A 27,895-nucleotide genomic window follows, 5' to 3' on the forward strand; every position below is an offset into this window, starting at 1 on the left:
TGCTGGGGGCATCACAGACCAGAGCAGGTCTGAAGCTGGCAGGCCAAGGCTGACCAGCAGGAAGTTGCCACTGGGATGCCAACAAAACTCACTGGAGAGTGAGAGCCACTGGGTCTCCTGCACACCAGGGGCAGCTGTGCTGAAACTACCGAGAAGCCCCTTCCTTGCCTGGGCATTGTGCTATCCCTCTAGCGCCCTCTACTGACAGAGCCTACCATTGCACCAGCTGGCAAAAGAAATGTTTTCAGGGTCCAGCTCCAGTGACTCAAAATGGGCAAAGATGGACTTGGAACAGAGATGGATTTGGGACAGAGAGACAGTCAGTTGACAGCTGACACAGTTGTCCCCCACACACTCTGGATTCTTGTATATATTAAAGTTTGAGATCCACTGATGGAGGCCATGACAAGAATTCATGACTGGCTTGAGATAGACTCGTGTCTCCTCTGGGTTTGAAGGTGGAGGTGTGGTGGTGACGTCGCCTTCCTCTTCTGGTTGGCAGATGCTGGAAAGGGAGATGGCTGTGCGGGAGAAGGAGGTGGAGGCGATCCAGGCTCAGGCTCAGGCGCTGGCACAGGAGGACCAGGGTGCAGGAGAGGTGGAGCGGACCTCGAGGGCCGTGGAGGAGAAGTTCAGGGCCCTGTGCCGGCCCATGAAGGAGCGCTGCCGGCGCCTGCAAGCCTCTCGCGAGCAGCACCAGTTCCACCGGGACGTGGCAGATGAGATTGTGAGTGTCTGGGATCTGGGCTGGGCTCAGTCTCCTGCACGGTAACGTGCTCCCGCCTTTGGTTCTCGAGTCTCCTTCCTGGTGCTGGGGAGGTGCGAGCAGCGCTCTGTTTCCCTTCCCTTTGGCCTTGAATCTACCCTCTCGGGACACCTGGGGATGCCCTCTAGGTCCCTTGACCCCAGAGCCAGGGATGACTGTCCCCAACACACATAGACCAGGAGCCCTAGAAAACCTTCCCCCAGCTCTTCCTCCGCCCTCCGGACCTCCACTGACCCCCTCTTTCTCATCCAGTTGTGGGTGACAGAGCGGCTACCCATGGCTAGCTCCATGGAACACGGCAAGGACCTGCCCAGTGTCCAGCTCCTCATGAAGAAAAACCAGGTGAGGCAGAGGCCACAGACAAATTACAGGGTCCCAAGAGCTTCCCCAGACTTGATAGTTTGTTTTCGGAGTTCCCGTTGTGGCTCAGCGGGTTCAGAAACCAACATTGTGTCCATGAGGATGCGAGTTCAATCCCTGGCCTTGCTCAGTAGGTTAAGGATGCAGCGCGTTGCCACAAGCTGCGGCTTAGGTCACAGACACAGCTTGGATCCTGCATTGCTGTGGCTGTGGTGTAGGCCAGCAGCTGCAGCTCTGATTCGACCCCTAGCCCAGGAACTTCCATATGCCGCAGATGTCACTGTTGAAAAAAAAAAAAAGAAGAAGAAGAGGGAGTTCCCATCGTGGCGTAGCTGAGAGGAACCTGGCTAGGAACCATGAGGTTGCGGGCTTGATCTCTGGCCTTGCTCAGTGGGTTAAGGACCTGGCATTGCTGTGAGCTATAGTGTAGGTCACAGATGAGGCTTGCATCCTGAGTTGCTGTGGCTGTGGTGTAGGCCGGCAGCTGTAGCTCTGATTAGACCCCTAGCCTGGGAACCTCCATATGCCTAAAAAGCAAAAAAAAAAAAAAAAAAAAAAGAGTCCTGAGGTTTCTCCAGCTTCCCCTAGATGCTGTGTGTCATCCTAGACCTCAGTGGTTGGCCTTTCCTTGCCCAGAGACTGGGGGTGGGGGGGTGTCCCCTGTTAGGAGATCATGTGACTTGAGAGGTGTCATCCTCACATCCTTGGGCCAGAAGAGAGGGGAAGCGAATCGGCCTCAGGAAGGACAAGGAGCAAGAGTGTGTGGAGTTCCCACTGTGGCGCAGTGGGTTAATGATCCCGCTTGTCTCTATGGCGTCGCCAGCTCCCTGGCTTGGTGCAGTGGCTTAAGAATCTGGCATTGCCACATCAGTGGTGTAGGTTGCAGATGAGGCTCCGATTGGCTCCCTAGCCTGGGAACTTACATGTGCCACCAGTGCAGCCACAAAAGAAAAGAAAAAACAAAACCAAAAACGAATCGAGAGTGTGAATGGGGCTTGCTGTGGAGTAGGTGTAAGGGGGGATGTAGGGAGAGGGGACCCCTTCGCAAGCCTTTCAGCCTTTCCCCTCCTATTGCTCCGGACAGACCCTGCAAAAGGAGATACAGGGTCACGAGCCTCGGATCGCGGACCTGACAGAGCGGCAGCGCGCTCTGGGTGCGGCCGCAGCAGGCCCGGAGCTGGCTGAGCTACAGGAAATGTGGAAGCGCCTGGGCCACGAGCTGGAGCTCCGAGGGAAGCGGCTGGAGGAGGCCCTGCGGGCACAGCAGTTCTACCGCGATGCCGCAGAGGCGGAGGCCTGGATGGGAGAGCAGGAGTTACACATGATGGGCCAGGAGAAAGCCAAGGTGAGGGCCAGGGCAGAGCTCAGGCTGCTCTTTCCTCCCGCACCTTGACCCCTGCACCCTGACGCCACTGTCCCCTCCCCCAGGACGAGCTGAGTGCCCAGGCAGAGGTGAAGAAGCATCAGGTATTGGAACAAGCCCTGGCCGACTACGCCCAGACCATCCACCAGCTGGCAGCCAGCAGCCAAGACATGATTGACCATGAGCACCCAGAGAGGTGAGCACTGTGGACAGCAAGGGAGCCAGTTCCTGGGGCAGAGGGGAGCCCGGTCCGGGAAGGCGCAGAGATGGCAGAGCCTTAGGGACTCGGCAAGTAGTGGGGCGCGGGGTGGCTAAGAGGGACAGGACTCTACGGGATCGGCGAGGGGTCAGAGCAGTGCGTCCTCCCCCACCCGCCGCAGCACGCGGATATCCATCCGCCAAGCCCAGGTGGACAAGCTGTACGCCAGCCTGAAGGAGCTGGCGGGAGAGCGGCGGCAGCGCCTGCAGGAGCACCTGCGCCTGTGCCAGCTCCGCCGTGAGCTGGATGACCTGGAGCAGTGGATCCAGGAGCGAGAGGTTGTGGCAGCCTCACACGAGCTGGGCCAGGACTACGAGCACGTGACCGTGAGTGTGGGGAGGGGGCCGGCCACGGTCCAGGAAGAGTAGAGGACCCGGTGGGAGACCTGCGCCTCGCCCTGAGCAGAGCGCCAGTGGGCAGTGGGGCGCAAGCCCAGGTTGAGCAGACGTGGTCCTCCAGGTTTTGAGGTATTTAATGTGAAGAATTGTGCAGGAGATCCTTTGGGGCACAGAGGGTTAAGAACCTGGTGTTGTCACTGCAGGGTTTGATCCCCAGACCAGGAATTTCTGCATGCGGTGGGTGCAGCCAGAAAGAGGAGGAAAAAAAAAAAAAGTGCAGAAAGGAGGGTGTGGGTGGGGCCGTGCACAGACGTGGGCAAAAAGCAATGACCAGTCACTCTTTCCAGCAGAACTCAGTATAGGGGCGACTTGAGATTCCCCTTCACCTTTTGGGGTCTGGACCCTCACTGGTGTAGAAATGCGGCGCATAGTTCGGGTATCCTTGTCTGAAGACTTAAAGGTTGCAAGCAGCCTGACACCTTAGCTGGGGGCTGGAGGCTGGGGCATCAGGCACATCCAGGGTCATTGGGAAACCTCTCTTCCCCACACTAACTTGGCCCTGCTGCAGAAACCGATTTTGGCCCCGTGTGGCCCCGGGGAAAGAAGTGGGTGCTCAGTCTGGGGTGAGAGGACTTGTCCACAAGGCAGGGAGCGCATCCTCCAGTATCACAGCATTGACTGTGCAACTGCTTCCGCCACCAGATGCTGCGGGACAAATTCCGCGAGTTCTCCCGGGACACGAGCACCATTGGCCAGGAGCGGGTGGATGGCGCCAACGCCTTGGCCAATGGGCTCATCGCTGGGGGCCATGCTGCCCGGGCCACAGTGGCCGAGTGGAAGGACAGTCTCAACGAGGCCTGGGCTGACCTGCTCGAGCTACTGGACACGCGGGGTCAAGTGCTGGCAGCTGCCCACGAGCTGCAGCGCTTCCTGCATGGGGCGCGCCAAGCCCTGGCACGGGTGCAGCACAAGCAGCAGCAGCTTCCCGACGGGACCGGCCGGGATCTCAACGCGGCCGAGGCCCTGCAGCGCCGGCACTGTGCCTTTGAGCACGACATCCAGGCCCTCAGCGCCCAGGTCTGACCCAAGCACGCGTGGGGCTGGGGGCTGGGGGCTGGGGGATGTGGACGAGGGGTGCTCAGAGGAGACTCTGCACGGAGTGCGGGAATGTGAAGGGATGCCGTCCCCCGCAGGGACACTTAGGGATGGTTAGAATGGTTCTAGGAAACCATCTCTGGCCAGGGGACACCTAGCTACCATGTCCACACCTTTGACCACCAGACTCTTTAAGGGCCTGTGACATTTTCCGATGTCTCTATTCTTCATGTTGTACTAAAATCCATCTGTTGATCCCAGATGGATCAGGGATTAGGCGTTAGACCCACACAAAATAAGCATAGATCTTTCCTCCAGCTGTTTCAACCCAGTCGGCTCCCCACCCGGTCCTTTCTTGAGGCTGAAAATCTCATTCTAGCAATCTTCGAGGTCCCCCATGCGCTGAATGGGCCTCTGAAAGTTCAACTGGCTAGCGGCCCTTTTAAAGGGTTGACCCCCAGGCTAAGCCCAGGCCCCCCAGGTGAGACCCAGCAGGGTGGAGTGTGGCAGGACTTCCTCCCTCCCCCTCTCAGCGCCCCCTCCCCCCCGCTGCTCCCCCTCCCACTTTTCCAGCTAGTCAAATGGACAGGAGGTGGAGGGCAGAGGCCTGGACAAGGCAGGCCTTTGCAGCTCCTTAGTCTCCCAACTCTGCTGACTTTGACCTGGGGCCTTGCAGGTCCAGCAGGTGCAGGACGACGGCCACCGGCTCCAGAAGGCCTATGCCGGAGACAAGGCGGAGGAGATCAGCCGCCACATGCAGGCTGTGGCCGAGGCCTGGGCGCAGCTTCAGGGAAGCTCTGCTGCCCGCCGCCAGCTGCTGCTGGATACCACGGACAAGTTCCGCTTCTTCAAGGCTGTCCGGGAGCTGATGCTGTGGATGGATGGGGTGAACCTGCAGATGGACGCCCAGGAGCGGCCCCGGTGAGGCCCACAGTGCCTGGCGGCCTCCAGGGGTTGCGGGCTGGTGACCAGGATAGAGTTGCAGGCAGTGGATGATTTGGTCTCTGTACCCCCAGGGATGTGTCCTCCGCAGACCTGGTCATCAAGAACCATCAAGGCATCAAGGCAGAGATAGAGGCCAGGGCTGACCGCTTCTCCTCTTGCGTCGACATGGGGCAGGGCCTGCTCGCCAGGAGCCACTATGCGGCTGAGGAGGTGGGAGAGGCCTGGCATGGCTGGTCCTCTTCATGGGGAGGCCTCGAGGCTGATGTCTCCTGTCAGTCTTTGGGCTTCTTCTCAGTCTTCCTTTGTAGAAAACTTTCGCTCTCTCTCCCCTCAACGATCTTCGGGGATCTCCGCCCCCCTCCTTTTATTTTTTTGCTTTTTAGGGCCGCACCCACGGCATATGGAAGTTCCCAGGCTAGGGGTCTAATCGGAGCTACGGCTGCCAGTCTACACCACAGCCACAGTAACGCCAGATCCAAGCCGCGTCTGCGACCTACACCACAGCTCATGGCAACGCTGGATCCGTAACCCACTGAGCGAGGCCAGGGACCGAACCTGCATCCTCATGGATCCTAGTTGGGTTCATTAACCGCTAAGCCATGAAGGGAACTCCCACGGGATTTCCCCATTTTATCTTTCTTTTTTTTTTTTTTGGTCTTTTTTGCTATTTCTTGGGCCGCTGCCTCGGCACATGGAGGTTCCCAGGCTAGGGGTCTAATCAGAGATGTAGCCGCTGGCCTACGCCAGAGCCACAGCAACGCAGGATCCAAGCCACGTCTGCAACCTACACCACAGCTCACGGCAACGCCGGATCGTTAACCCACTGAACAAGGGCAGGGACCGAACCCACAACCTCATGGTTTCTAGTTGGATTCGTTAACCACTGCGCCACGACGGGAACTCCCCCATTTTATCTTTCCCCAGGACTGTCTGCCTCTTGCAATAAGAAATCACTAGTTTCCCCCATGTGAGAAAGGCCCTGCTGGGTGCTAACTCCCATCTCTACCCCTCCTCCCCAACCCCAGATCTCAGAGAAGCTGTCTCAGCTTCAGGCACGGCGCCAGGAGACAGCCGACAAGTGGCAGGAGAAGATGGACTGGCTCCAGCTTGGTGAGCCACCGTGAGGGGCAGGAAACTGAGGGCTCCAGGCCAGGGGGGAGGGGCTGGGGGTCTTGCGCCCTAGAGATTCCAGGGTAGGTAAGATCAGGGGGCCTGGGCACGGAATTCAAGGCACCCAGGCATGGCACTGCTGGGCTCTGCCCTGAGTTCTTGCTCTGGACCAGTGGCTTTCTCTGTGCCCTGTCCCTGCTGTGTCCCACTCTGATTTGTCATCTCCCTGTGACCCCCGATCCCTGCAGTTTTGGAGGTGCTCGTGTTTGGGAGAGATGCAGGAATGGCGGAGGCCTGGCTGTGCAGCCAAGAGCCACTGGTGCGAAGTGCTGAGTTGGGTTGCACAGTTGACGAAGTTGAGAGCCTCATCAAGCGGCATGAGGCCTTCCAGAAGTCTGCAGTGGCCTGGGAGGAGCGTTTCAGCGCCCTGGAGAAGCTCACCGCGGTGAGGGCTACAGGACCCCAGGGACACCGCCCCCTCCCCCCCCTCAGGCCTTGTGCGCACTGCTGCCTGCAGGAGCCATTTCTTCTCCCATTGCCCCAGCCTGTCCCACATGGGAGCCGTGCCCCATTGTCCCCTCAGCTGTAGGAGCCATCAGTTCCCCTGGGTGGCCCTAAGAGACACACATCCCTCTTTTTTATTTCCACTTGTGGCCGCCCCACAGCAAATGGAGCTCCCAGGCCAGGGATCCAAGCCACAGTCTCCACTAACCTGAAGCTGCGGCAATGCCAGATCCCGAACCCACTGTGCCAGGCCAGGGATTTTTCTTTCTTTTTTTTTTTTTGTCTTTTTACCTTTTCTAGGGCCGCTCCTGCGGCATATGGAGGTTCTCAGGCTAAGGGTCTAATCGGAGCCCTAGCCACCGGCCTACACCAGAGCCACAGCAACGAGGGATCCAAGCCACGTCTGCAACCTACACCACAGCTCACGACAAGGCCGGATCCTTAACCCACTGAGCAAGGCCGGAGATCGAACCTGCAACCTCATGATTCCTAGTCGGATTCATTAACCACTGCGCCACGATGCGAACTCCCAGGCTGGGGATTGAACCCGCGTCCCACCACTCCCAAGACACCACCAATCCCATTGCACCACAGTGGGAACTTCCCCCGTTGCCTCTCATCCTCACCTTCTTCTGAAATTCTATTCTCCATCCTTCCTGTTTCATCTGACTAGAGCTGGGATGGTTTCGGCTTCCTTAATGCCCTGGTCCTCTTAGATGAGACCTTCTATGCTCTGACCTCAGAAATTTTTGACAGCTGGAGGAGCAGGAGAAGGAGCGGAAAAGAAAGAGGGAGGAAGAGGAACGGAGGAAACAGCCTCCTGCTCCAGCGCCCACAGCCAGTCTGCCTGCAGGGGACCTGGTGGACAGCCACGCAGCCCCTGAGGCTACTTGGGACGGGTGAGAGTGGGGACCCTGACGGGGGAGGAAGACGAGGCTGAGCCTGAGCAACCCGAAGACTTAGCATTCCCTGTCCCCTTGTGCCACTCCAGAGCCCACCCCTGCCTACCAGCATCCTCACAGCCAGCCAGCGTGAACGGAGTCTGCACAGATGCCGAATCCCCCCAGGTGACCCCTGCCGCCCCGAGCACCCCCATCAGGATCTCAGCCCCTCCCTGTGTGCATCGTCTTACGGCTTCTTGTCCTTGTAGCCCCTGATGGAACAACAGAGACTCGAGCAGGGCAGCTTCCCAGAAGGGCCTGTGAGTTTCTCCTGGAGGCATGGGTGTGATACCTGGGAGCAGAGGGGCGACGAGGGGTATGAGCTGGGTGGTGGGGCTGCCGGGGTGAGGAGAGGAGAGAGACTCAAAGGCAACGTGGTGGGGGCAAGACCAGCTCTTGGACATTCAGCCTGAGAGTCTAGCCCCCCTCTGAGCTTTTGCCACAAATACCATTTGCTTCCCAGGCCTCTGGCGCTGGCGACGAAGCCAATGGGCCACGAGGAGAGAAGCAGACGCGGACAGGGGGCCCAGCCCCTCCTGTAATGCCCCAGAGCAGGTCGTCCGAGTCAGCCCGAGTTGCCACGTTGCCCACTCGAGGCCCGGAGCTCTCTGCCCAGGAACAGATGGAGGGGATGCTGTGCCGCAAGCAGGAGATGGAGGCCTTCGGCAAGAAGGCCGCCAACAGGTACTGGCTCTGGCTACACAGGCCGGCAGGGGGGGCTTGCCCAGAACCCCTTCCTAGATCCAGGCGGGAGGGGGAGGGCTCGGGAGCAGAGAGGGCCCTCAAGCAAAGGCCAGAGGGTACAAAGAGGATGGGCCCGGCGACAGGCGTGGCGCTGGGAGTCCCCCGACCCCCAAGCTGTTCCCAGGGTTACCGGCCCCTCAAAGGCCCTCCAGTCACCTGCGTCACCTGCACCACGTCCCTCCCAGGTCATGGCAGAACGTGTACTGCGTCCTGCGGCGCGGGAGCCTTGGCTTTTACAAGGACGCGAAGGCAGCCAGCGCCGGAGTGCCCTACCACGGGGAAGTGCCTGTCAGCCTGGCCAGGGCCCAGGGCAGCGTTGCCTTCGACTATCGAAAGCGCAAGCATGTCTTCAAGCTGGGGTAGGACCAGAATGTGCCCTCAGGATGGGAGGGGACGTTGCAGTGACATAAGGCCTGGGAGCCATGAGCTAGATCCGGAGAGATCAGAGTTATAGGGCCAGGCATTTGGGGACAGAGACGTAGCTGAGGTGGAGGCGGGGGATCTGGTTGTATTCCACGCCAGGAGGAGCAGGAGCACCGAGATGCAGGCCTGTGAGGCTGAAAACCTCCTGCGTGGGATCTTGGGCAGAGTGCTGGCACTCCCCCGTCTCCAGGGACTCCGGGGGCTGCCCGCACCTGCCAGCAAGCAGGAGGCAGGGCCTGGGATGGAAGGGAGCTTGCCCTGGTCCTTGGCAGCTAGTCAAGAAGGATTTGCACGGTCCTGGGAATCTGAAGAATGCGCAGAACGTGTCCAGTCTGGCTCTGAGCGCCCAGGGCATGTTCTCCAGCCTGGTCTCAGGGTGGTAACTGCACGCTCACCAGCCCCGATCTGGCCAATCAGATGCTCAGTTCTGCTCTGGTTTCTCTCACCCAACAGCTTACAGGACGGGAAGGAATACCTATTCCAGGCCAAGGACGAGGTGAGCTGTCCCTTCTCCGCCCAGGGCCCCGTCTCTCCGTGCATGCTCAGACCCTCCGGGGGACAGCCCCCTTTCTTCCGGCTCCCCTTTCTCCTTGTCTTAAGCATTTCATTCTCAGATATCAGATGGCCCACCATGTGCCAGCTGAATGCTTGTGAAGGCCACCCCAAAACTCATCCCCTACCTTAAAGGAGTTTGTTCCTCCAATGAGATGGAACAGTCATCTCTGCCACCTCCTTTCACGTTGCCCCCAGTTCTACTCCCTCCGCACCCCCCCTTCCCCTAGCCTTACACCCCTGTCCCCCTTTCATGCTGGTCTTTATTTATTTATTTATTTATTTATTTATTTATTTTGTATTTTTAGAGCTGTACTCGCCGCATATGGAGTTTCCCAGGCTAGGGGTTAAATCGGAGCTGTAGACACCAGCCTACGCCACAGCCACAGCGATGCCAGATCCAAGCCACGTCTTTGACCTACACCACAGCTCACGGCAACACCAGATCCTTAGCCCACTGAGTGAGGCCAGGGATTGAACCTGCGTCCTCGTGGATGCTAGTCAGATTTGAGCCACGGCGGGAACGCTCATGCTGGTCCTTGAAGTTGACCAGCTGTCTTTCCACGCCCCCTGCAGGCAGAGATGAGCTCGTGGCTGCGGGTGGTGAACGCGGCCATTGCCACTGCCTCCTCTGCCTCTGGAGAGCCTGAAGAGCCAGCGGTGCCCAGTGCCACCCGGGGCATGACCCGGGCCATGACCATGCCCCCGGTATCACCGGTCGGGGCTGAGGGACCTGTCGTACTTCGCAGCAAGGATGGCAGGGAACGAGAGCGAGAAAAGCGCTTCAGCTTCTTCAAGAAGAACAAGTAGTAGAGGCGAGACTCCCGGCCAACTCCCTCCCTCTGTCCAGGAAACTGCCAGGGACGTCGACAGGGACCACCCTCTTGTTGGGACAACTGCCTGCTGCTAGGGTCTGTTGCCAAGGTCAACCCATCACCAGGAACTGTCTCTGGGGACAAGTCCGTGTTCCCAAGGGCAGCCCTTTTCTTCCGCTATTTAATTCCAGACTGGTGGTGGGACCCAGGCAACCCCCAATTCCACTCCTTCCGTTCCCCCCTCTCCCCCAGCCTTACGCCTCCACCCCCACCACAGCGCGCACAGCGCTGCGCCCTCAATGTAGGCCATGCGGGGAATGGCTGTCCCCCCCTCAGGGCCATCCTCCCGCCACAGCTAGGGCACGCCATCCATTCCTTGCCCCTGGGGACCAGCTAGGAACCTCAAAGAGCTGAAGCAGGACCTGGGGGCAAGTTTGCCAGGTGACGAGTCAGAGATGCTGAAGCTCCCCCACCCCGCCCTTCCTCATCCTCTGGCTCAAGCGGCCCCTCCATCTCCAGCGATTCTCAACAGCTTCCAGGTGTGAGTTGTTCAGGGGCAACCACAGCCTTGAGTCTGGCCAAGGAGGTGATTAAACAGCTCAGCTTCTCTTACTGCCTCGGGGTGTCTTTGCTTTCCTGACCACAAGCCTCTCTGCCTTTGCCCGTGTCTCCACCCCCACGTTCCACCCCATGAAAGTTGGGCACCAGGAAGGGAGTTGTTCACTGCCTTTTAACATTTATACCCCTTGTTAACACCGTCCTGACCCGTGCTGAACGTCTTGGTCTAAAAAGAGGCTTGACAGTGGGCAGCCCAGCAAAGTGGAGGTCATCACCATGGGAAAATGAAGCCAAGGTAGGGAGGCTCTCAGATCAATGTGTTTCTCGGGGGGCTCGAATGCTGTGGCCAGAGTGGAACCCGGACACAGGAGACCAGGGCCGGGAACTACTTCCTGGTGCACAACTTTCTTCACTCATGATTCTCTCAACTGTTTTCAAAACCGGAAGTCTTGTCTCAGCCATTTCTCAGCCTTACGGCAGAGAGTGGAACACACAGGCAGGGAACACTGACCCCTCTTTCTCCCCCGCTTCTGTCTCAATAGAGAAGACCCCAAAAGAGGATCAAGAGAGTTCAGACAGGGAGTTCCCGTCGTGGCGCAGTGGAAACAAATATGACTAGGAACCATGAGGTTGCGAGTTTAATCCCTGGCCTTACTCAGTGGGTTAAGGATCCAGCGCTGCCATGAGCTGTGGTGTAGGTCACAGACGCGGCTCGGATCTAGCGTTGCTGTGGCTGGGCTGTGACTGTAGCTGGCAGCTGCAGCTCTGATTCAACCCCTGGCCTGGGAACTTTCATATGCCATGGGTGCAGTCCAAAAAAAAAAAAGGAAAGAAAAGTTACAGAAGAGTTAACCCCAAAAACTTACGAGGAACAAGAAGAGATGCTTAAAATCTTTAATAATCAGATGCAAATTAAAGCAAAGATGATATATCACTTTATACCTCTTATACTGGCAAAATTAGACAATTGGATAATGTCACACATTGGTAGAGACCTTGAGATGCAGGGCCCCTCAGGTGCTGCAGGTGGCAGAGTCGCCTGGTTTCCAGAGGACAACCTGGCATGATTGGACGGTTAGTCCCACATGCACCCTACAAGCCAGCAACCCAACAGTTCCACCCCTGGGTTCATCTCCCCTCAAATTCTCACACCAATCCATTAGAACACACATAATTAAAACAGGATGTTGACTGCAACCTGGTTGACAACTACAGTAAGGAGTCGGAGGCAACCTGAGTGTCCCATGCTGGGAGATGGCTTCGTCAAATACGGTGGCTGCACACCAGGGAGTATTACTCAGTTGTTAGACACCGCACAGTAGCAGTGCTTAGTGAAAAAAGGAAGAGACAGGAGTTCCTCCTCAGAAAACTCAATATAGAACTACCACATGACCCAGCAATCCCACTCCTGGGCATATATCCCGACAAAAGTACGATTCAAAAAGGTACATGCACCTTTCTGTTCGCAGCAGCTTTATTCACAATATCCAAGACATGGAAACAACCTAAATGTCCATCAACAGAGGACTGGATAAAGACAATGTGGAACATGTACACAATGGAATGTTCCTCGGCCATCACAAAGAGTGAAATAATGCCATCTGCAGCAACATGGATGCATCTAGAGATTCTCATACTAAGTGAAGTAGGTCAGAAAGACAAATACCATATGATATCACTTACATGTGGCATTTAAACTATGACAAAAATGAACCTATCTACAGAACAGAAACAGACCCACAGGCACTAAGAACAGACTTGTGGTTGCCGAGGGGGAGGGGGGGGGAGGGGAGGGAGTGGGATGGACTGGGAGTTTGGGCTTAGTAGATGCAAACTATTGCATTTAGAATGGATAAGCAATGAGATGCTACTGTATAATTCAATCACTTGTGATAGAACATGATGGAAGGTAATATGAAAAAATATGTGTAAGTATGACTGGGTCACTTTGCTGTACAGCAGAAACTGACAGAACATTTTAAATCAACTATACTTTAATTTTAAAAATTAAAAAAAAAAGAAACAGGAGTTCTCCACTGGCACAGAGGGTTAAGAATCCACTGCTGTCACTGCAGAGGCCTGGGTCACTGGTATGGCTTGGATTTGACCCCTGGCCCCAGTTTCTACATCCATCAGGCATGGCAAAACAAAGCAAAACAAAAACCCAGTGAACTATACAGCACAATTTACATAAACATTTGCATAAATTAACTTACCCAGATGCACAATGGGTGGGCTTTGTCTAGATCCATATTAGGAGCAACCAAATGTAAAAAGATACACTTGCAACAATCTAGGAGAAATCTGAATACAGATATTAGATGATATGAGCATAGCATGGAGCTTTTTAATTAGAGGCGGGTAATGAAATCTTTACAGGGGAAATGACATTATGCCTGGGATTTGCCTTTTAAAATCTCCAACGTGGAGTTCCCATCGTGGCTCAGTGGTTAACGAATCCGACTAGGAACCATGAGGTTGTGGGTTCGGTCCCTGGCCTTGCTCAGTGGGTTGACAATCTGGCGTTGCCGCGAGCCGTGGTGCAGGTCGCAGATGGGCTCAGATCCCGCGTTGCTGTGGCTCTGGCGTAGGCCAGTGGCTACAGATCCGATTAGACCCCTAGCCTGGGAACCTCCACATGCTGCAGGAGCGGCCCCAGAAATGGCAAAAAGACAAAAAATAAAATAAAATAAATCTCCAACGTACCCACCCACCCTCCCATAAACACCAACAAAAGTAGAAGGATTACATGAAATAAGATCAGCAAAATGCTGATAATTGTCAAAGCTGAATAAAGCGTCCATAGGAATTCATAATACTCTTTGTGCCTTTTGAAAATGTCCACAATAAAATGTTTTATTTTATTTTTTTTTGTCTTTTTGCTACTTCTTGGGCCGCTCCTGCAGCATATGGAGGTTCCCAGGCTAGGGGTCTAATCGGAGCTGTAGCCAGCGGCCTACGCCAGAGTCACAGCAATGCGGGATCCGAGCCGCGTCTGCAACCTACATCGCAGCTCACGGCAACGCTGGATCGTTAACCCACTGAGCAAGGGCAGGGATCGAACCCCCAACCTCATGGTTCCTAGTCGGATTCATTAACCACTGCGCCACGACAGGAACTCCAATAGGATGTTTTAAAATGGAAAAATTGCCTACCAGGATGGAGACCCCAGACCTGTTGGAACCATAAGGTGGATGATGTTGACTCCTGATGCCTCACCACCAGCCAATCAGAAGAATGTCCATGTGCTGGCTGATCATGCAACCCACAAGCCCCTTCCTTACTCTGTCTTTAAAACCCTTCCCCTGAAAGCTATTGGGGAGTTGGGGTGTTCTGAGCACCAGCTGCCTGGATTCCTTGCCTGGCACCTGCAATAAACACCTGCAACTCCCTTCACCAAATAAATAAAATAAAATAATATAATTAAAAATAAATAAAATGGAAAAAGCAGATGTGCACTAAAAAGACATGCCTTGGGAGTTCCCTGGTGACCTAGCAGTTAAGGATCTGGCACTGTCACTGCTGTGGTGCAGGTTCAATCCCTTGCCCAGGAACTTGTGCACGCCATGGGTGCAATTGAAAAAAAAAAAGACATGTCTTGTAGATAACAAACTTATGGTAACCAAAGGGGGGTTGAGGAGATGGATAAATTAGGAGTTCGGGATTAGCAGATACAAACTATTATTTTAAAAATAGATAAACAAGGTTCTACTATATAGCCCAGGAAACTATATTTAATATCTTGTACTAACCTATAATGGAGAGGATATGAACAAAGTATATATAACTGAAATCACTTCGCTGTACACCAGAAACACAGCACTGTAAATCAACTATACTTCAATTAAAAAAAAAAAAGACATGTCTTTCAAGAACACAAACAAATAATACACACTAAAGTCATTTAATGGTTGCCTATGGGGGAAGGTGAAGGAAGGTAAAAGGGAATAAATGAGAACAGGGAACTAGGAGTTCCCATCGTGGCTCAGTGGTTAACGAATCCGACTAGGAACCATGAGGTTGTGGGTTTGATCCCTGGCCTCGTTCAGTGGGTTAAGGACCTGGTGTTGCCATGAGCTGCGGTGTAGGTTTGCAGACGCAGCTCGGATCCCGAGGTGCTGTGGTTCCGGCGTAGGCCGGCAGCTACAGTTCCGATTCGACCCCTAGCCTGGGAACCTCCATATGCTGCAGGTGTGGCCGTAAAAAGACAAAAGACAAAGAAAAAAAAAAAAACCCAGTAATGGTGAAGATGACTGTAAACTATTTCAGAAATGGGCAAGGAGGTCCCTACACATGTTTCAAAAGTCTGAGCGTAGAGAGAAACTGGAAATGACCGGGAAGAGGAGAGAGAAATAGAATTAGGTGGGAGACAAACATGAGTGTTGTCAGAATTGGAAGAACAGTGGCTCTTCTGAAATTGCCGGGATTTCAAAAAGAATTCAGGGAAAGAAACATAACAAAGTAGTTGGGCAGGAAGAGAGCAGCCTGGAGAATTTGTGCCTGATAGTATCTGAGAGGATATCAAGGGAGGAACGGTGACTGACAACCAACCTGGCATGCTCTACCCGGAGATAAGCTCAGGCCATCCATCTCCATAAATGTCTATTCTTTGTTCAAAGCTAACAGCGAGTAATTCACATTAATAACTTCCCTTCTTGCCACCAGGAGGTGCCCTTGGACCACAGCTGAGTTCTGAAAGCGAGGAAGTGCCAGGGAACTCAATTTCCCAGCCCTCCAGCGGCTTGGTGTGCACGTGGGGACGCTGGGCTACCCCTGAAACAGAACCCTCTCTGGGCCTGCACACCAGGTATTCCTTTGGTGTGCTCGCCAAGGACCAGAAACGCGAATGACACACAATTAGGGCCTAGTTCTCTAGCTAGGGAGGGAAAACTCGCCTTTGAATACATACGACAAACGAAACTTAACTGATTAAGTTAGCCTCTTAGAGCTACTCAGCTCTGCCATTTTTAGTCCTCCGTTTCCTCACCAATGAATAATGTTTGCAATTAAAATTTTTTAATTATGTTTAAAAACTCTACAAAGAAAGATTAGGTTTGCCTAAAATGTGGCGCGCCCGTATTTCTAAAACGTTCTCCCAAGCGGCCGTAGAGGATGGCCAGGCCTCTGAGAAAACCGCCTTTTAGCGGACCCAGTGAGATAACCCTTTGTCATCAGCCACTGCCCTCCTCCCCCACTCCCATGGCCCAATAGCACGATCCATTGTGATGCTTAGTGACTCTCCCGGGCTTCTGATTTCACCCAGCCAGTGGTTGCGTCCAGAGCCCTTCTGACGCAGGAGCGCCAACCCGCCACCTTCCAGGGTGGTGATTGGCTACCGGGGGGCAGGGGGCGGGCTGACCTCCGCGCCGCAGCGCCGTCACCAGCTGGCCCCGCCCCTGTATCGGGGCGGCTGGGAGCCGAGCCCCGGGCAGCCATTTGTATGCGGCCGCGGGATTGGTCGCCCGGCTCCCGCGAGGGGGAGGGGAGGGAGGCAGCGCGCACTCGCGCGTGCGTGAGCTGGCGCGCGAGAAAGGGCCCGGTCCCGCCGAGGCTCGAGCGGCCGTCGCCATTTGTAGGGTTCTCTCTGACGCGGGAGCCGCCGCCACCGCCGCCGCCACCCGGAGGTGCGAGGGGTTCATGTGGGTGTGGGGGGGGGCCTGGGAGCGGGCCGGGCCGGGTCTCTGGCGGACGGGGATGGCCTAGGCTTTGCCGTTCTCCTCACACTGCGAGAGGTCCGGGAAGACAACGGGAGGAGGCGGGGCCGGGTCTCCGGAGGGGGCGGGGCAGGGGTCGGGTCGAGTCTTTGTTGGGGCGAAGGAACTGGAGTTGGGCCGCTGGAAGAGGGGTGGTCCTAGTTTGGGGCCAAGGAGGCCTTTTTATTCCTAGAGTATCGTGAAAGGTGATGCTGCACGGAGGAGAGGTACCCAGATTTCCCTCCAAAACCGTGTTACCAGGGACAGTCAGATAGATGCCTCTTGCTCCCAGCTTGGAGTCTTCTCGTACCTGCTCCCCCTAAAAAGAGTATTTTAAACAACCCTGTGCTTAGAATGTTGCCTTATTTTACAGAGATGTTGGACTATGCAATGCATGCTGACACCCGATCTGTTTGCACATTACACAGAGCTTACACTACTCTTTCAAAGCAAATCTTTTCCCTCCGCTCTTGGAAGAATAATGAATGTCTATGTGAGGATCTTGAAGATGCCAAGAACTTCGGAGGATTAATCCCAAATGCAGTGTACCGAAAATTTCTCCCCCACCGCTAACTTTTGGAAATTTCGTTTCTTTTCTCCCAGGCTCTTGTCAGGATGGTAAAGCTGTTCATTGGGAACCTGCCCCGGGAGGCCACAGAGCAGGAGATCCGCTCACTGTTCGAGCAGTATGGGAAGGTGCTGGAATGTGACATCATTAAGAACTACGGCTTTGTACACATAGAGGACAAGACGGCGGCCGAGGATGCCATTCGCAACCTGCACCACTACAAGCTGCACGGGGGTGAACATCAACGTGGAAGCCAGCAAGAATAAGAGCAAAGCTTCAACCAAGTTGCATGTGGGCAATATCAGTCCTACTTGTACCAACCAAGAGCTTCGGGCCAAATTTGAGGAGTACGGTCCAGTCATCGAATGTGACATCGTGAAAGATTATGCCTTCGTACACATGGAGCGGGCAGAGGATGCGGTGGAGGCCATCAGGGGCCTTGACAACACAGAGTTTCAAGGTGAACTGCCCTGGGGCCTGGGTGGCAAAAGTGAGTGGGGTCTAGCTCTAGACAGAGGCAGAAACACAGGACCGTGGGTCTGGTAGGGTGGTGTCTTCCATTCTATTTCGGTTGGAAATAATAGATTGTGTGTTTACCACACTTCAGCACAACTTACTCTTGGAGAAGCAAACACTTCTCCTTTTCACCTTTGCCAAGATGTTCCTCAGCAACTTTGTAGAATCTCAAACAGTGGGGGTTCCATTATCCTGCAGCCTTCATTCACTTAAGTGCTGTTGGAAGTTTAATCTGCCTGGGCCAATGAGTACCTCATGGGAGAAGGGAGGACGAAGGCCTGTGGCTTACCTGCTTCTTTTATGATATGATGGAAAGTGTTATATTAGAGAATTTATTTAATTTTTTAGACTGCAGCCACAGCATGTGAAAGTTCCTGGGCCACGGATCGAACCCACACCACAGCAGTGACAATGCCAGATCCTTAACTTGCTGAAGCACCAGGGAGTTTCCTTTTAGTTTTATTATTTTTATTATATTTTTTTTGAGATTTTAAATGGTTAAGATTTATACTCTTACTGCTTTGAGGTATGAGTTATGGGAGAGGAGAACCGAGACATCTAGAGGTTGTTCCTGGTGGTGACTCTGGATTGTGGGGAGTAGCTCTTTGCTCAGATTTGCTCCAGTACTTGTGAACTATACAAGCAGGTCCAGAGACCATGGCAGGGACTAGACTGTTCCACTTACTGTTATTTAACTCGAAGGGGAAAAAGGAAATTTCTAAAAATATTAGGTTGAATGGGAGTGATGGTCCTGCTTGTGAGATTTGCAGTAAGGCTGCTGTATTATTTTGTTTATTAATAAGGTACATATGTTGTCGTTAATGTCAGGAGGTTGTCCTGAAGACTCTAGAACTGTGCTCATGTGTAGCCAGTAGCCCCATGTGACTTTTAAATTGAAATTAAATTTTAAGATTGGTTTCTCATTTGTGCTGCACACCTTTTAAGCATTCAGAGTCATATGAGGTCTAGCGGTTGCTGTATTAATGCAGATATGGAACATTTCCGTCATCACAGAAAGTTCTGTGCATAGCGCTCTTCTACAAGTTTCTTGTTGACAGCATCATCTTGGACCACGGTTTACAGCCACTTTTCAGGTTTGTAAATTAAGACCTTTTTTCTCGAGTGCCGCTAAAGGGGTTGTTAACACTTACTTAAGAGTCCTCTACTAAACCTAGAAAACAGAAAAGAAATGGAAAGGAGAAAAAGGTGACCAGAAAAGGGTAAGAAAGTTTACCAGTAGTAGAGATTGCAAATAGTGTGTCAGATATCTCTGCCTCAGCCAGTGGTGCCCTGGCCTTTAGCTACTCTTTAAAGCACAGGCAAAAGTTGTAACTTGTGTAACTTTGGGCAAGTGTCTTAACCTTGCTGTGTTTCGTTTCCCCACTTAGAAAGGAGAGTTAATGACCCCTGCCGTACCTCCCTCACAGGATGATAGTGAGCCCAGAATGAGGTGCTAGGCGTGAGAGTGTTTTGACAGTAAAAGCACTGTATGATGAAAGGTGAGGGGTTCCCTTCATAGCTCAGCTGTTAATGAACCCGACTAGGAACAATGAGGACGTGGGTTCGATCCCTGCCCTCGCTCAGTGGGTTAAGGATCTGGTGTTGCTGTGGCTGTGGTGTAGGCTGGCAGCTGTAGCTCCAGTTCGACCCCTAGCTTGGGAACTTCTGTATGCCGCAGGTGTAGCCCTAAGAAAAAAAAAGGTGAGTGGTGTTGGCAGCAAGGAGTATATTTCTGTTATGGTTAAAAAACTTCTTTAAAATGTGGTAGTTAGCTTTCCTTATGTATATTTTTCTTTAGTATTCTGGAAGCTGTTGCACTTCATATAGCTTTAAAAATATTCTTAATTACCAACATTTGATGAAGGAGAAGACTATGAATGGACACAGTGTTGGGAACTGGTGTTCTCTTTTTACAGGCAACAAGCAAAATGTAAAAATGCAGTCTGAGTTAGGTACCAACTGCAGAGATATTCTAGATAATGCTGCATGTCCTTACCTTTTTTTTTCATCTTGTATAATGAACTTTTATTGACATGGAAAGTAGTCATTAAGAACAGGGGTTTTCATGAGTTGCTGTCGTGGCTTAGTGGTAACAAATCCAAGTATGCATGAGGACTGGGTTCGATCCCTGGCCTCACTCAGTGGGTTAAGGATCTGGCGTTGCTGTAAGCTGCAGTGTAGGTCACAGACCCGGCTGGGACCTGGCATAGGCTGCATGGCTCCGATTTGACCCCTATCCTGGGAACTTCTGTGTGCCACGGTGTGTCCCTAAAAAGACAAAAAAAAAAAAAGATACCATTTGTTGAAGACATGAAAGCTGATGTCCTCAACATAAGGCTTAAAAATTTTTTTGTTGTTGTTGCTGGGGGGGGGGGGCGGGGCGTGCCCATGGCATGTGGAAGTTCCTGAGTCAGGGATCAAACCTGAGCCACAGCAGCCACACGAGCTGCTGCAGTGACAACACCGGATCCTTAACCTGCTGCACCACAGGGGAACTCCCATAAAGGTTTTTAAAATTTTTTTGTTGTTTTTTGGCCGCCCTGCAGCATATGGAGTTCCTGGGTCAGGGATCACGTCAAGCCAAGCACAGTTATCACTTACACTTCAGCTGCGGCAAAATAAGATTTTTAACTCACTGTGCCAGGCCAGGGATCCACCCTCCATCCCAGCACTGCAAAGAAGCCGTCAATCCCATTTTGCTACAGTGGGAACTCCAAGGTTTATTTTTCATGCCATAATGCATTCAGCCTGTGTTTATCAGAATTAAGTTTTTCAAGTAATATAACGAAATGATTTATAAGATGAACATTTTCCCTTTTTTTTTTTTTTTTAGGGCCCCACCTGTGGCATATGGAAGGTCTCAAGCTAGGGGTCGAATCAGAGCCTCAACTGTGGGCCTACACAGTCACAGCAACGCAGGATCCAAGCCTCATCTGCAGCCTATACCACAGCTCACGGCACCACCAGATCCCTGACCCCATTTTTGCTTTTGAATCAGCATAAAGACTATCCACTATTTTGGTGGGGGGGGGGCTCTTAATGTTCCTTATTCTTAAGATTTATTATTTCTCAAAATGATGAAAGAGTTTCTTTTTTTGTTTTTTGTGTGTGTGTGTGTGTGTGTGTGTGTGTGTGTGTGTGTGTGTGTTTGCATTTTAGGGCTGTTCCCACAGCATATGGGGGTTTCCAGGCTAGGGGTTGAATCGGAGCTACAGCTGCCAGCCTACACCACAGCCACAGCTACATAGGGTATGAGCCTCATCTGTGATCTACAACACAGCTCACGGCAACGCTGGATCCTTAACCCACTGAGCGAGGCCAGGGATTGAACCTGCACCGTCATGGATGCTAGTCATGTTCGTTACTGCTGAACCCACAGCAGGACCTCCTAATGTGTGTGTTAATGCAGTGGGTTTAATTACTTCAGGAAGTGGCTGTCTGAGTAACACAATGATCCATAATATTTTTTAAAGTGTCATTATTGGGGGACAAAAGGATCCTTTATCTGGTTTTCATGTTCTTAGCCTGGACCCTCTGGAGAAAGCATTCGACTTGTCGGTTATACATACAGACATTTTTGTAACCAGCTGTTTTTTCCCAGATGACAAAAGAAAGTTTAGCATTGGATAAGAAGTTGAAGTTTTACAGAAAATACAATCTAGATATCCATTTGTTACATTTTTTCCATGAAGCCTTTGCAGCTTCCTAATGAAGAGGGACACCTTTGTATATTGATAGCTGTCCTTTAGCGTTCCTCATTATATGGCTTCTTAAAGGAAGCAGCAGAATCCGAGTTTACCCGGGTCTTCCAGGATCTGTTTCATCTCCACAAGCAGCAATGAACTGGACTGGTATTGAGTTAGCAACCAGTTTGAAGACCCTAAAGAAGCTATTCCCAAGTAACAATTCAGGTAGCTGAATTGGGAATGAGATGTAGGAGTCAAATGCTTGAGTGTAAACAAGCGTTAAATTGGAGTACAGTTGTGTACTGGCCACATCCCTAATCTCTGGATCCTGGCATTTGTTTTTTTTTTTGTCTTTTTGTCTTTTTTTGTTGTTGTTGTTGTTGTTGTTTTGCTATTTCTTGGGCCACTCCCGCGGCATATGGAGGTTCCCAGGCTAGGGGTCGAATCGGAGCTGTAGCCACCGGCCTACGCCAGAGCCACAGCAACGCGGGATCCGAGCCGCGTCTGCAACCTACACCAGAGCTCACGGCAACGCCGGATCGTTAACCCACTGAGCAAGGGCAGGGACCGAACCCGCAACCTCATGGTTCCTAGTCGGATTGTCAACCACTGCGCCACGACGGGAACTCCTGGATCCTGGCATTTGAAAGGAGCTCAGCAATGAGGACCCCAGGTTGCCCACCTCTTAGCATTTTTTTTTTCCGGCATATGGCGTTTCCAGGCCAGGCATCAGATCCAAACTGCAGTTTTGATCCTTACTGCAGTTGTGGCAACACCGGATCCTTTAACCCACTGTGCCAGGCTGGCACAGTGAACCTGCATCCTGGCGCTACAGAGACACCATCAATCCCATTGCACCACTGTGGGAACTCCTCTTAGCATTTTAAAAATGTTGGCCGCACATCTCAGTAACTTTTGGAGCTCTCAGAAAATCTTTATGCTTTTGGCCTCTCCAAATGTAGTAGAGTGATAAAATTTAATCATTCAGTCTTCTTCGCTGCTTCCTTAAGGGAACAGAAAAGCACAGTATTTTGCAATTATTATAAGAACTTTAGAAGATTTAAATGAAAAGCCTAGGTATAACCTTTAGAAAGATTATGTTAAAAAAAACAAAACAGGAGTTCCCGTCGTGGCGCAGTGGTTAACGAATCCAACTAGGAACCATGAGGTTGCGGGTTCGGTCCCTGCCCTTGCTCAGTGGGTTAACGATCCAGCGTTGCCGTGAGCTCTGGTGTAGGTTGCAGAGGCGGCTCGGATCCCGCGTTGCTGTGGCTCTGGCGTAGGCCGGTGGCTACAGCTCCAATTCCACCCAGCCTGGGAACCTCCATATGCCGCGGGAGCAGCCCAAAGAAATAGCAAAAAAACAAAAACAAAACAAAAACCTGTCACTTGTATTGCAGGTCTTTTTTTTTTTTTTTTTGTCTTTTTGCCATTTCTTGGGCCGCTCTCGAGGCATATGGAGGTTCCCAGGCTAGGGTGTAATCAGAACTATAGCTGCCAGCCTACTCCACAGCCACAGCAACTTGGGATCCAAGCGCGTCTGCAACCTAATTTTATCACAGTTCATGGCAACCGCCGGATCCTTAACCCACTGAGCCAGGGATCAAACCCACAACCTCATGGATCTGCAACGGGAACTCCCTTTGCAGATCTTTTAATTAAAAAAATTTTTTTTTACTTAAGTCCTATTCACAGCTAGTACAGAGGTAGCTTTTGCCACAGATATTTATAAACTTTTGAGTTCTACACTAAGTAAAGCAGGGGCGAAGATTAGATGCAGTAATAGAAACACCAAGGGGGAAAAAGAAAAGACCATTGGGTTTTGTTTCTCAAAAAAATGGACCCATCGGAGTTCCTGTTGTGGCTCATCGGAAATGAATCTGACTGGCCTCCACGAGGACACGGGTGTGATCCCTGGCTATGCCCAGTGGGTTAAGGGTCCAGCATTGTTGTGAGCTGTGGTATAGGTCGCAGGTGTGGCTTGGATCTGACATTGCTATGGCTGTGGTGTAGGCCAGCGGCTAAAGCTCTGATTCGACCCCCTAATCTGGGAACTTCCATATTCCACAGGTGTGGCCCTAAAAAGACAAAAAAAAAAAAAAGACCCATAATTTATAAAAGCATGTTAAATTGAAATCTTTTCCTTAGTAATGTACTTTTTTTCTTCAGAAATACTACATAGGTATTTTTTTTAAGATTTTTATTTTTCTATTATAGTTGATTTACAATGTTCTGTCAATTTCTGCTGTACAGCAAAGTGACCCACTCTCTCTCTCACACACACACACACACACACGCATATATATACATTCTTTTCCTCACATTATTCTCCATCATGTTCCATCACGAGTGACTAGATGTAGTTCCCTGTGCTATATGTATGTATGTATATGTGTGTGTGTGTGTGTGTATAGCAGTGCCTCATTGTTTATCCACTCCAAATGCCATAGTTTGCATTTACTAACCCCAAACACCCAGTCTATTCCACTCCCCCCCCCACCCCTTGGCAACCAAACCATGTACTTCTAACAGTCTCTGGATGGGCTGTTTTTAGATTGGCATGGTTACACTGAGTTCAGAGAGCACAATTCATGTCTATCACACAGATAAATGTCACCATGCACGTTAGGAAGCCATGTAACTTGTAATCCTCCAGTCTAAATTATAGGGAACTCTACATTTGGGATAAAAATTGGGGCAAAAACCCATGTGTTTCTGTTCTAAGCACAGTTAGCATTAATAGTTTCTAAGAATGGGAGTATAAATCTGAAAACAGTGGGATGGCTAAATGCCGCTTTCAGAGAATTATTGTTGTTTGGTATCTGTTGACTGATGGATGATGGTGGTGATGGTGGATGCTGCCTCTCTGCTAGCATCTGGAAGTAAAAACCTGAGCATCTTTGTTCCTGCTAGAGAAATAGTTTTAAGCTTGAGGTGGCAACCACTAGAAACTGCGGCGGTAGGAATGTTAAACATTGGGCAGAACTGAGCTTAACTAAAGTGATACGCTGCACTAACCCGCTCCCCTCTCAGGGTCAGTGCTTGGTGCTGTTCTGGCTGCCGTCCTGAATCAGGCTGTTTCCAACAGGATGGTGGAGCACCAGGCCTCCTATTGCATAGCTGCATCCAGAACAAGGTCTGTTAAAGAGAGAGCAACCTGCCTGTTGGGGGGGATTTGTTCTGAGCAGCCCACAAGAGTGCTATGAAGCCCCTGTTCTCTGCATGTGCACTGGCTGCCTTTTGGCTACAATTTGTAAAGCATTGACTTGATCTCCAAGGTCTTAGGCAGTTTGGCACTAAATACTACCAAAAATATGCCTTTTCTCAAACTGCTTTTAAAGACCTTGGATGCTTTCATTAGTAAGAGTCCCTGGGCTTGATGGTGCACAAGCCCAGGGCAAAGACTGTTTCTTTTCCTAGCTGTTCCTAGTGCTGGTCATTTCCTGGAAGAATGGATGTGCCTTGTTTGTATGGGTGCCCAGAAGCCTTTAGGCAAATGCTGCAATTTTTAACATCCCCTATAAAAAAACTGTAAACTACTTTGGCAGGATGAAATGCCAGTCATTTCATTATCTCGAAACATACTCAGTTTACCTAAGAAACCAGTACTGCTTCAAGATCTAATATTGCTGTTGAGAAACCTAAATCAAGTAGTTTTCTTTGCCACAGCAGGCATGGATTCACCCTTGCTAAAGAGGTGGGGATGGGGTTGAAATCTGGAGTGTCTTATAATTCCTAGAGGTACTAGAGATGAAGCAGATGATGAACCAAGTATGAATTCTTTACCCAGCATAGCCATCTGGTGACACCTGCAAAAATGGCTGGAGGAAACAAGATGGACAGAGTATTGCTGTAAATGCTTATGTTGCCCCACGTAAATCAGGGAAAGGTTGGTAAGATGCTTTCCTCTGGCATAACTGAGGTTTTGTTGGATACTTGATTTGGAAAAATTGTCAGGTTTTGAATTGTTAGAATTAATAATAGTGTCAGTGAAAAGTGTAAACTCTCATTTGCTGTGTTGAAGGAGAAGAAAGTTGTGGAACCGGAAGTAGGAAGGAATCCCAGTCTCCTGGTGCCAGTAGAAAGTACTGGCTGGTCTCTGAGGACTCACTTTCTAGCTCTCCTCTGTTACAACTCTTTTGGAGGTGACTGCCGAAATAGGGTTGTAGGAGTGTGTGTGTTTGTGTGTCGTTTGCCAATTGTGTTCACTTTCATTTTTGAAATTTTGGGGATAAAGAGTGTCAGTGAGCTATAATAAATCTTACGTCTGTTTCTTCAAGGCAAACGCATGCACGTGCAATTGTCCACTAGCCGGCTTCGGACTGCGCCCGGGATGGGAGACCAGAGCGGCTGCTATCGGTGCGGGAAAGAGGGGCACTGGTCCAAAGAGTGCCCAGTAGATCGTACGGGTCGTGTGGCGGACTTCACCGAACAGTACAATGAACAGTACGGAGCAGTGCGTCCACCTTACACCATGGGCTACGGGGAATCCATGTATTACAACGATGCATATGGAGCGCTCGACTACTATAAGCGTTACCGAGTCCGCTCTTATGAGGCAGTGGGGCGGCGGCAGCAGCTTCCGCGTACAACTACGCAGAGCAGACCATGTCCCATCTGCCTCAAGTCCAGAGCACAGCTGTGACCAGTCACCTCAACTCCACTTCCGTTGATCCCTACGACAGACACCTGTTGCCTAACTCAGGCGCTGCTGCCACTTCAGCTGCTATGGCTGCTGCCGCTGCCACCACTTCCTCCTATTATGGAAGGGACAGGAGCCCCCTACGTCGCGCTGCAGCTGTGTCCCCACAGTTGGAGAAGGATACGGTTATGGGCCAGAAAGCGAGTTGTCTCAGGCTTCAGCAGCTGCACGGAATTCTCTGTATGACATGCCCGGTATGAGCGGGAGCAGTATGTGGACCGAGCACGGTACTCAGCCTTTTAAAAACTGGAGGTGAGAGTGGGGGGGTGCGGTGAAGAGATTCCATTTAGTTTCCCTGAAAGGAGACCTATGGGCATAGAGGAGGCTAAAGCCACCTGTTTGCCGACAGGACAGTATCTGAAAGGTATAAATCTCATGTTAGTCTTAATGTTTTTCTAGCTTAGGCCAGGGTGCATTGGCTTGTCGAGGTTTTAATGTACAACTCCAGCCAACTTGTTCCTTCTGAGAGAACAACCACAACTCAGTTTGTTAGTGAGAATATTGTTCTTTAATCAAGTGTAAGCAGAACTAGATTACAGAAACATAATTAAAAGTTAATAACATTTGTTGAGTGCCCTCTTTGTACATTATATCACTTAATTATACACTGAACCTTTAAGATATTTTCTCTTTGACAGAGAAGGGAACTGAGGCTCAGAGAGGTTAAATACTTTGCCTGAAGTCATCTGGTAATTGAGAAGTGTAAGAGCCAGAATTCAAACCCAGGCCTGGTGGACTCTTTCCACCACAGAAGTCATTGTGGTGTAAGCTGAAGAGTACAGGTTCAGGAGTTAGTAGTATTAACTATAATTTTAGACTTCCAATTTGCTAGTAAAACTGTTTAAGTCATGAGCTTTTATCAGAGGAAACTCTTCTAATACAACGATAAGCCAAATAAAATCCTTTAAATTTAGGTGTTTAGTTCTAAGATACATGCTTGAAAGCAGAATATTTTGATGCCACTGTTTCATGGAGTCCTTTCTCATTAGTAATCCAAAGCATTCATTCTACTTGGGCACTTGAGCTGTATTTCTGCACAGCCTATGATGCTGCTTTCATTTAAAGCCTAACATCCCATTTCTTCCAGCAAATTTGGGTTTTGTTTAAGAGAAACATTTAAGGAGATAGACAAAACAGGTAATTTTCTGACACGTATAAAATACCCATTGGGGGTAACCCTGGAAATTTAATTTTTCCTAATTCAGAAAATGTATAGCAAAGATGTTGGAATGATAGGAATACTACTATAGGACTACCTAGAGATTGGTAAATCTCTCATTTGAGTGGAAATTGCATCATATCAACTTTCTATTCTCATGGTTTTCCTTGTACCTTGAAATTGAGCATCACTTGAGCTGGAGGCCTTGTAGCAAAGTTAAAGAGAGTTTCCATTGTTCCTACCATACCTCTTTGGCGTATGTGTAGAGGACAATGAAGTGACAGGAAATTTTGCCCTTTTATGTTGTGAGAAGCAAATATGATAGAGACTTGTGTTGTGTCCCCTACGACCACAAGACTGGGATCTCCTGAGACCCCTGTGTAGCAGTGTGTTCATGCATGGAGTGGATAATCTTATAACTAGTGCCACTAATTTTTATTTTGATCCTGCTGGATCTACCATGAAGTAGGATATGCCTATAAAGGTCATATCTTCTATTGGATAACTTAAATTTCTCTCAGATATGTTCCAGAATTAATATTAAATTAGTATATTGTGGTCTTTAAAGGATATTGCTAAGGCATTTTAAAGTGATTTTTGACTGCAAACAGTGGTTGTTCAACTAACTTCTTTTTAGTGATGACTTTTAAAGAAACTTACCTTCCAGGTGTGAACCTCAAATGGACTGAATAACCCTGAGTTGGTTGCAGTCCCAGGAGCCTGATGTTAATGAGGCTGCCAGGATGAAATACTCCAGAACTGTTGGGGATCCAAATTCGGGTTTCACCCTAGCAGAAC

General features: G+C 50.9%; 1 protein-coding gene and 1 pseudogene across 1 annotated transcript in view; both read left to right on the plus strand.

Annotated features, from left to right (window-relative positions):
* Positions 1-10,824, plus strand: part of SPTBN2 (spectrin beta, non-erythrocytic 2) — a 43,617-nt gene extending 32,793 nt beyond the window's left edge. The window contains 17 exon segments of the mRNA XM_047775147.1: positions 503-727; positions 1,019-1,108; positions 2,211-2,471; positions 2,555-2,685; positions 2,870-3,074; positions 3,789-4,163; positions 4,858-5,102; positions 5,198-5,336; positions 6,152-6,236; positions 6,485-6,681; positions 7,497-7,639; positions 7,732-7,807; positions 7,891-7,941; positions 8,145-8,365; positions 8,611-8,784; positions 9,302-9,344; positions 9,977-10,824. Of these exon segments, the coding sequence (XP_047631103.1) occupies positions 503-727; positions 1,019-1,108; positions 2,211-2,471; positions 2,555-2,685; positions 2,870-3,074; positions 3,789-4,163; positions 4,858-5,102; positions 5,198-5,336; positions 6,152-6,236; positions 6,485-6,681; positions 7,497-7,639; positions 7,732-7,807; positions 7,891-7,941; positions 8,145-8,365; positions 8,611-8,784; positions 9,302-9,344; positions 9,977-10,210 (2,895 nt within the window). The 3' untranslated portion in view covers positions 10,211-10,824.
* A 5,765-nt stretch (positions 10,825-16,589) lies between these two features.
* Positions 16,590-26,190, plus strand: LOC125124900 (RNA-binding protein 4B-like; annotated as a pseudogene).
* The last annotated feature ends 1,705 nt before the right edge of the window (positions 26,191-27,895 follow it).

Source organism: Phacochoerus africanus, chromosome 4, assembly GCF_016906955.1.
Source record: "Phacochoerus africanus isolate WHEZ1 chromosome 4, ROS_Pafr_v1, whole genome shotgun sequence".
NCBI classification, from domain to species: domain Eukaryota; kingdom Metazoa; phylum Chordata; class Mammalia; order Artiodactyla; family Suidae; genus Phacochoerus; species Phacochoerus africanus.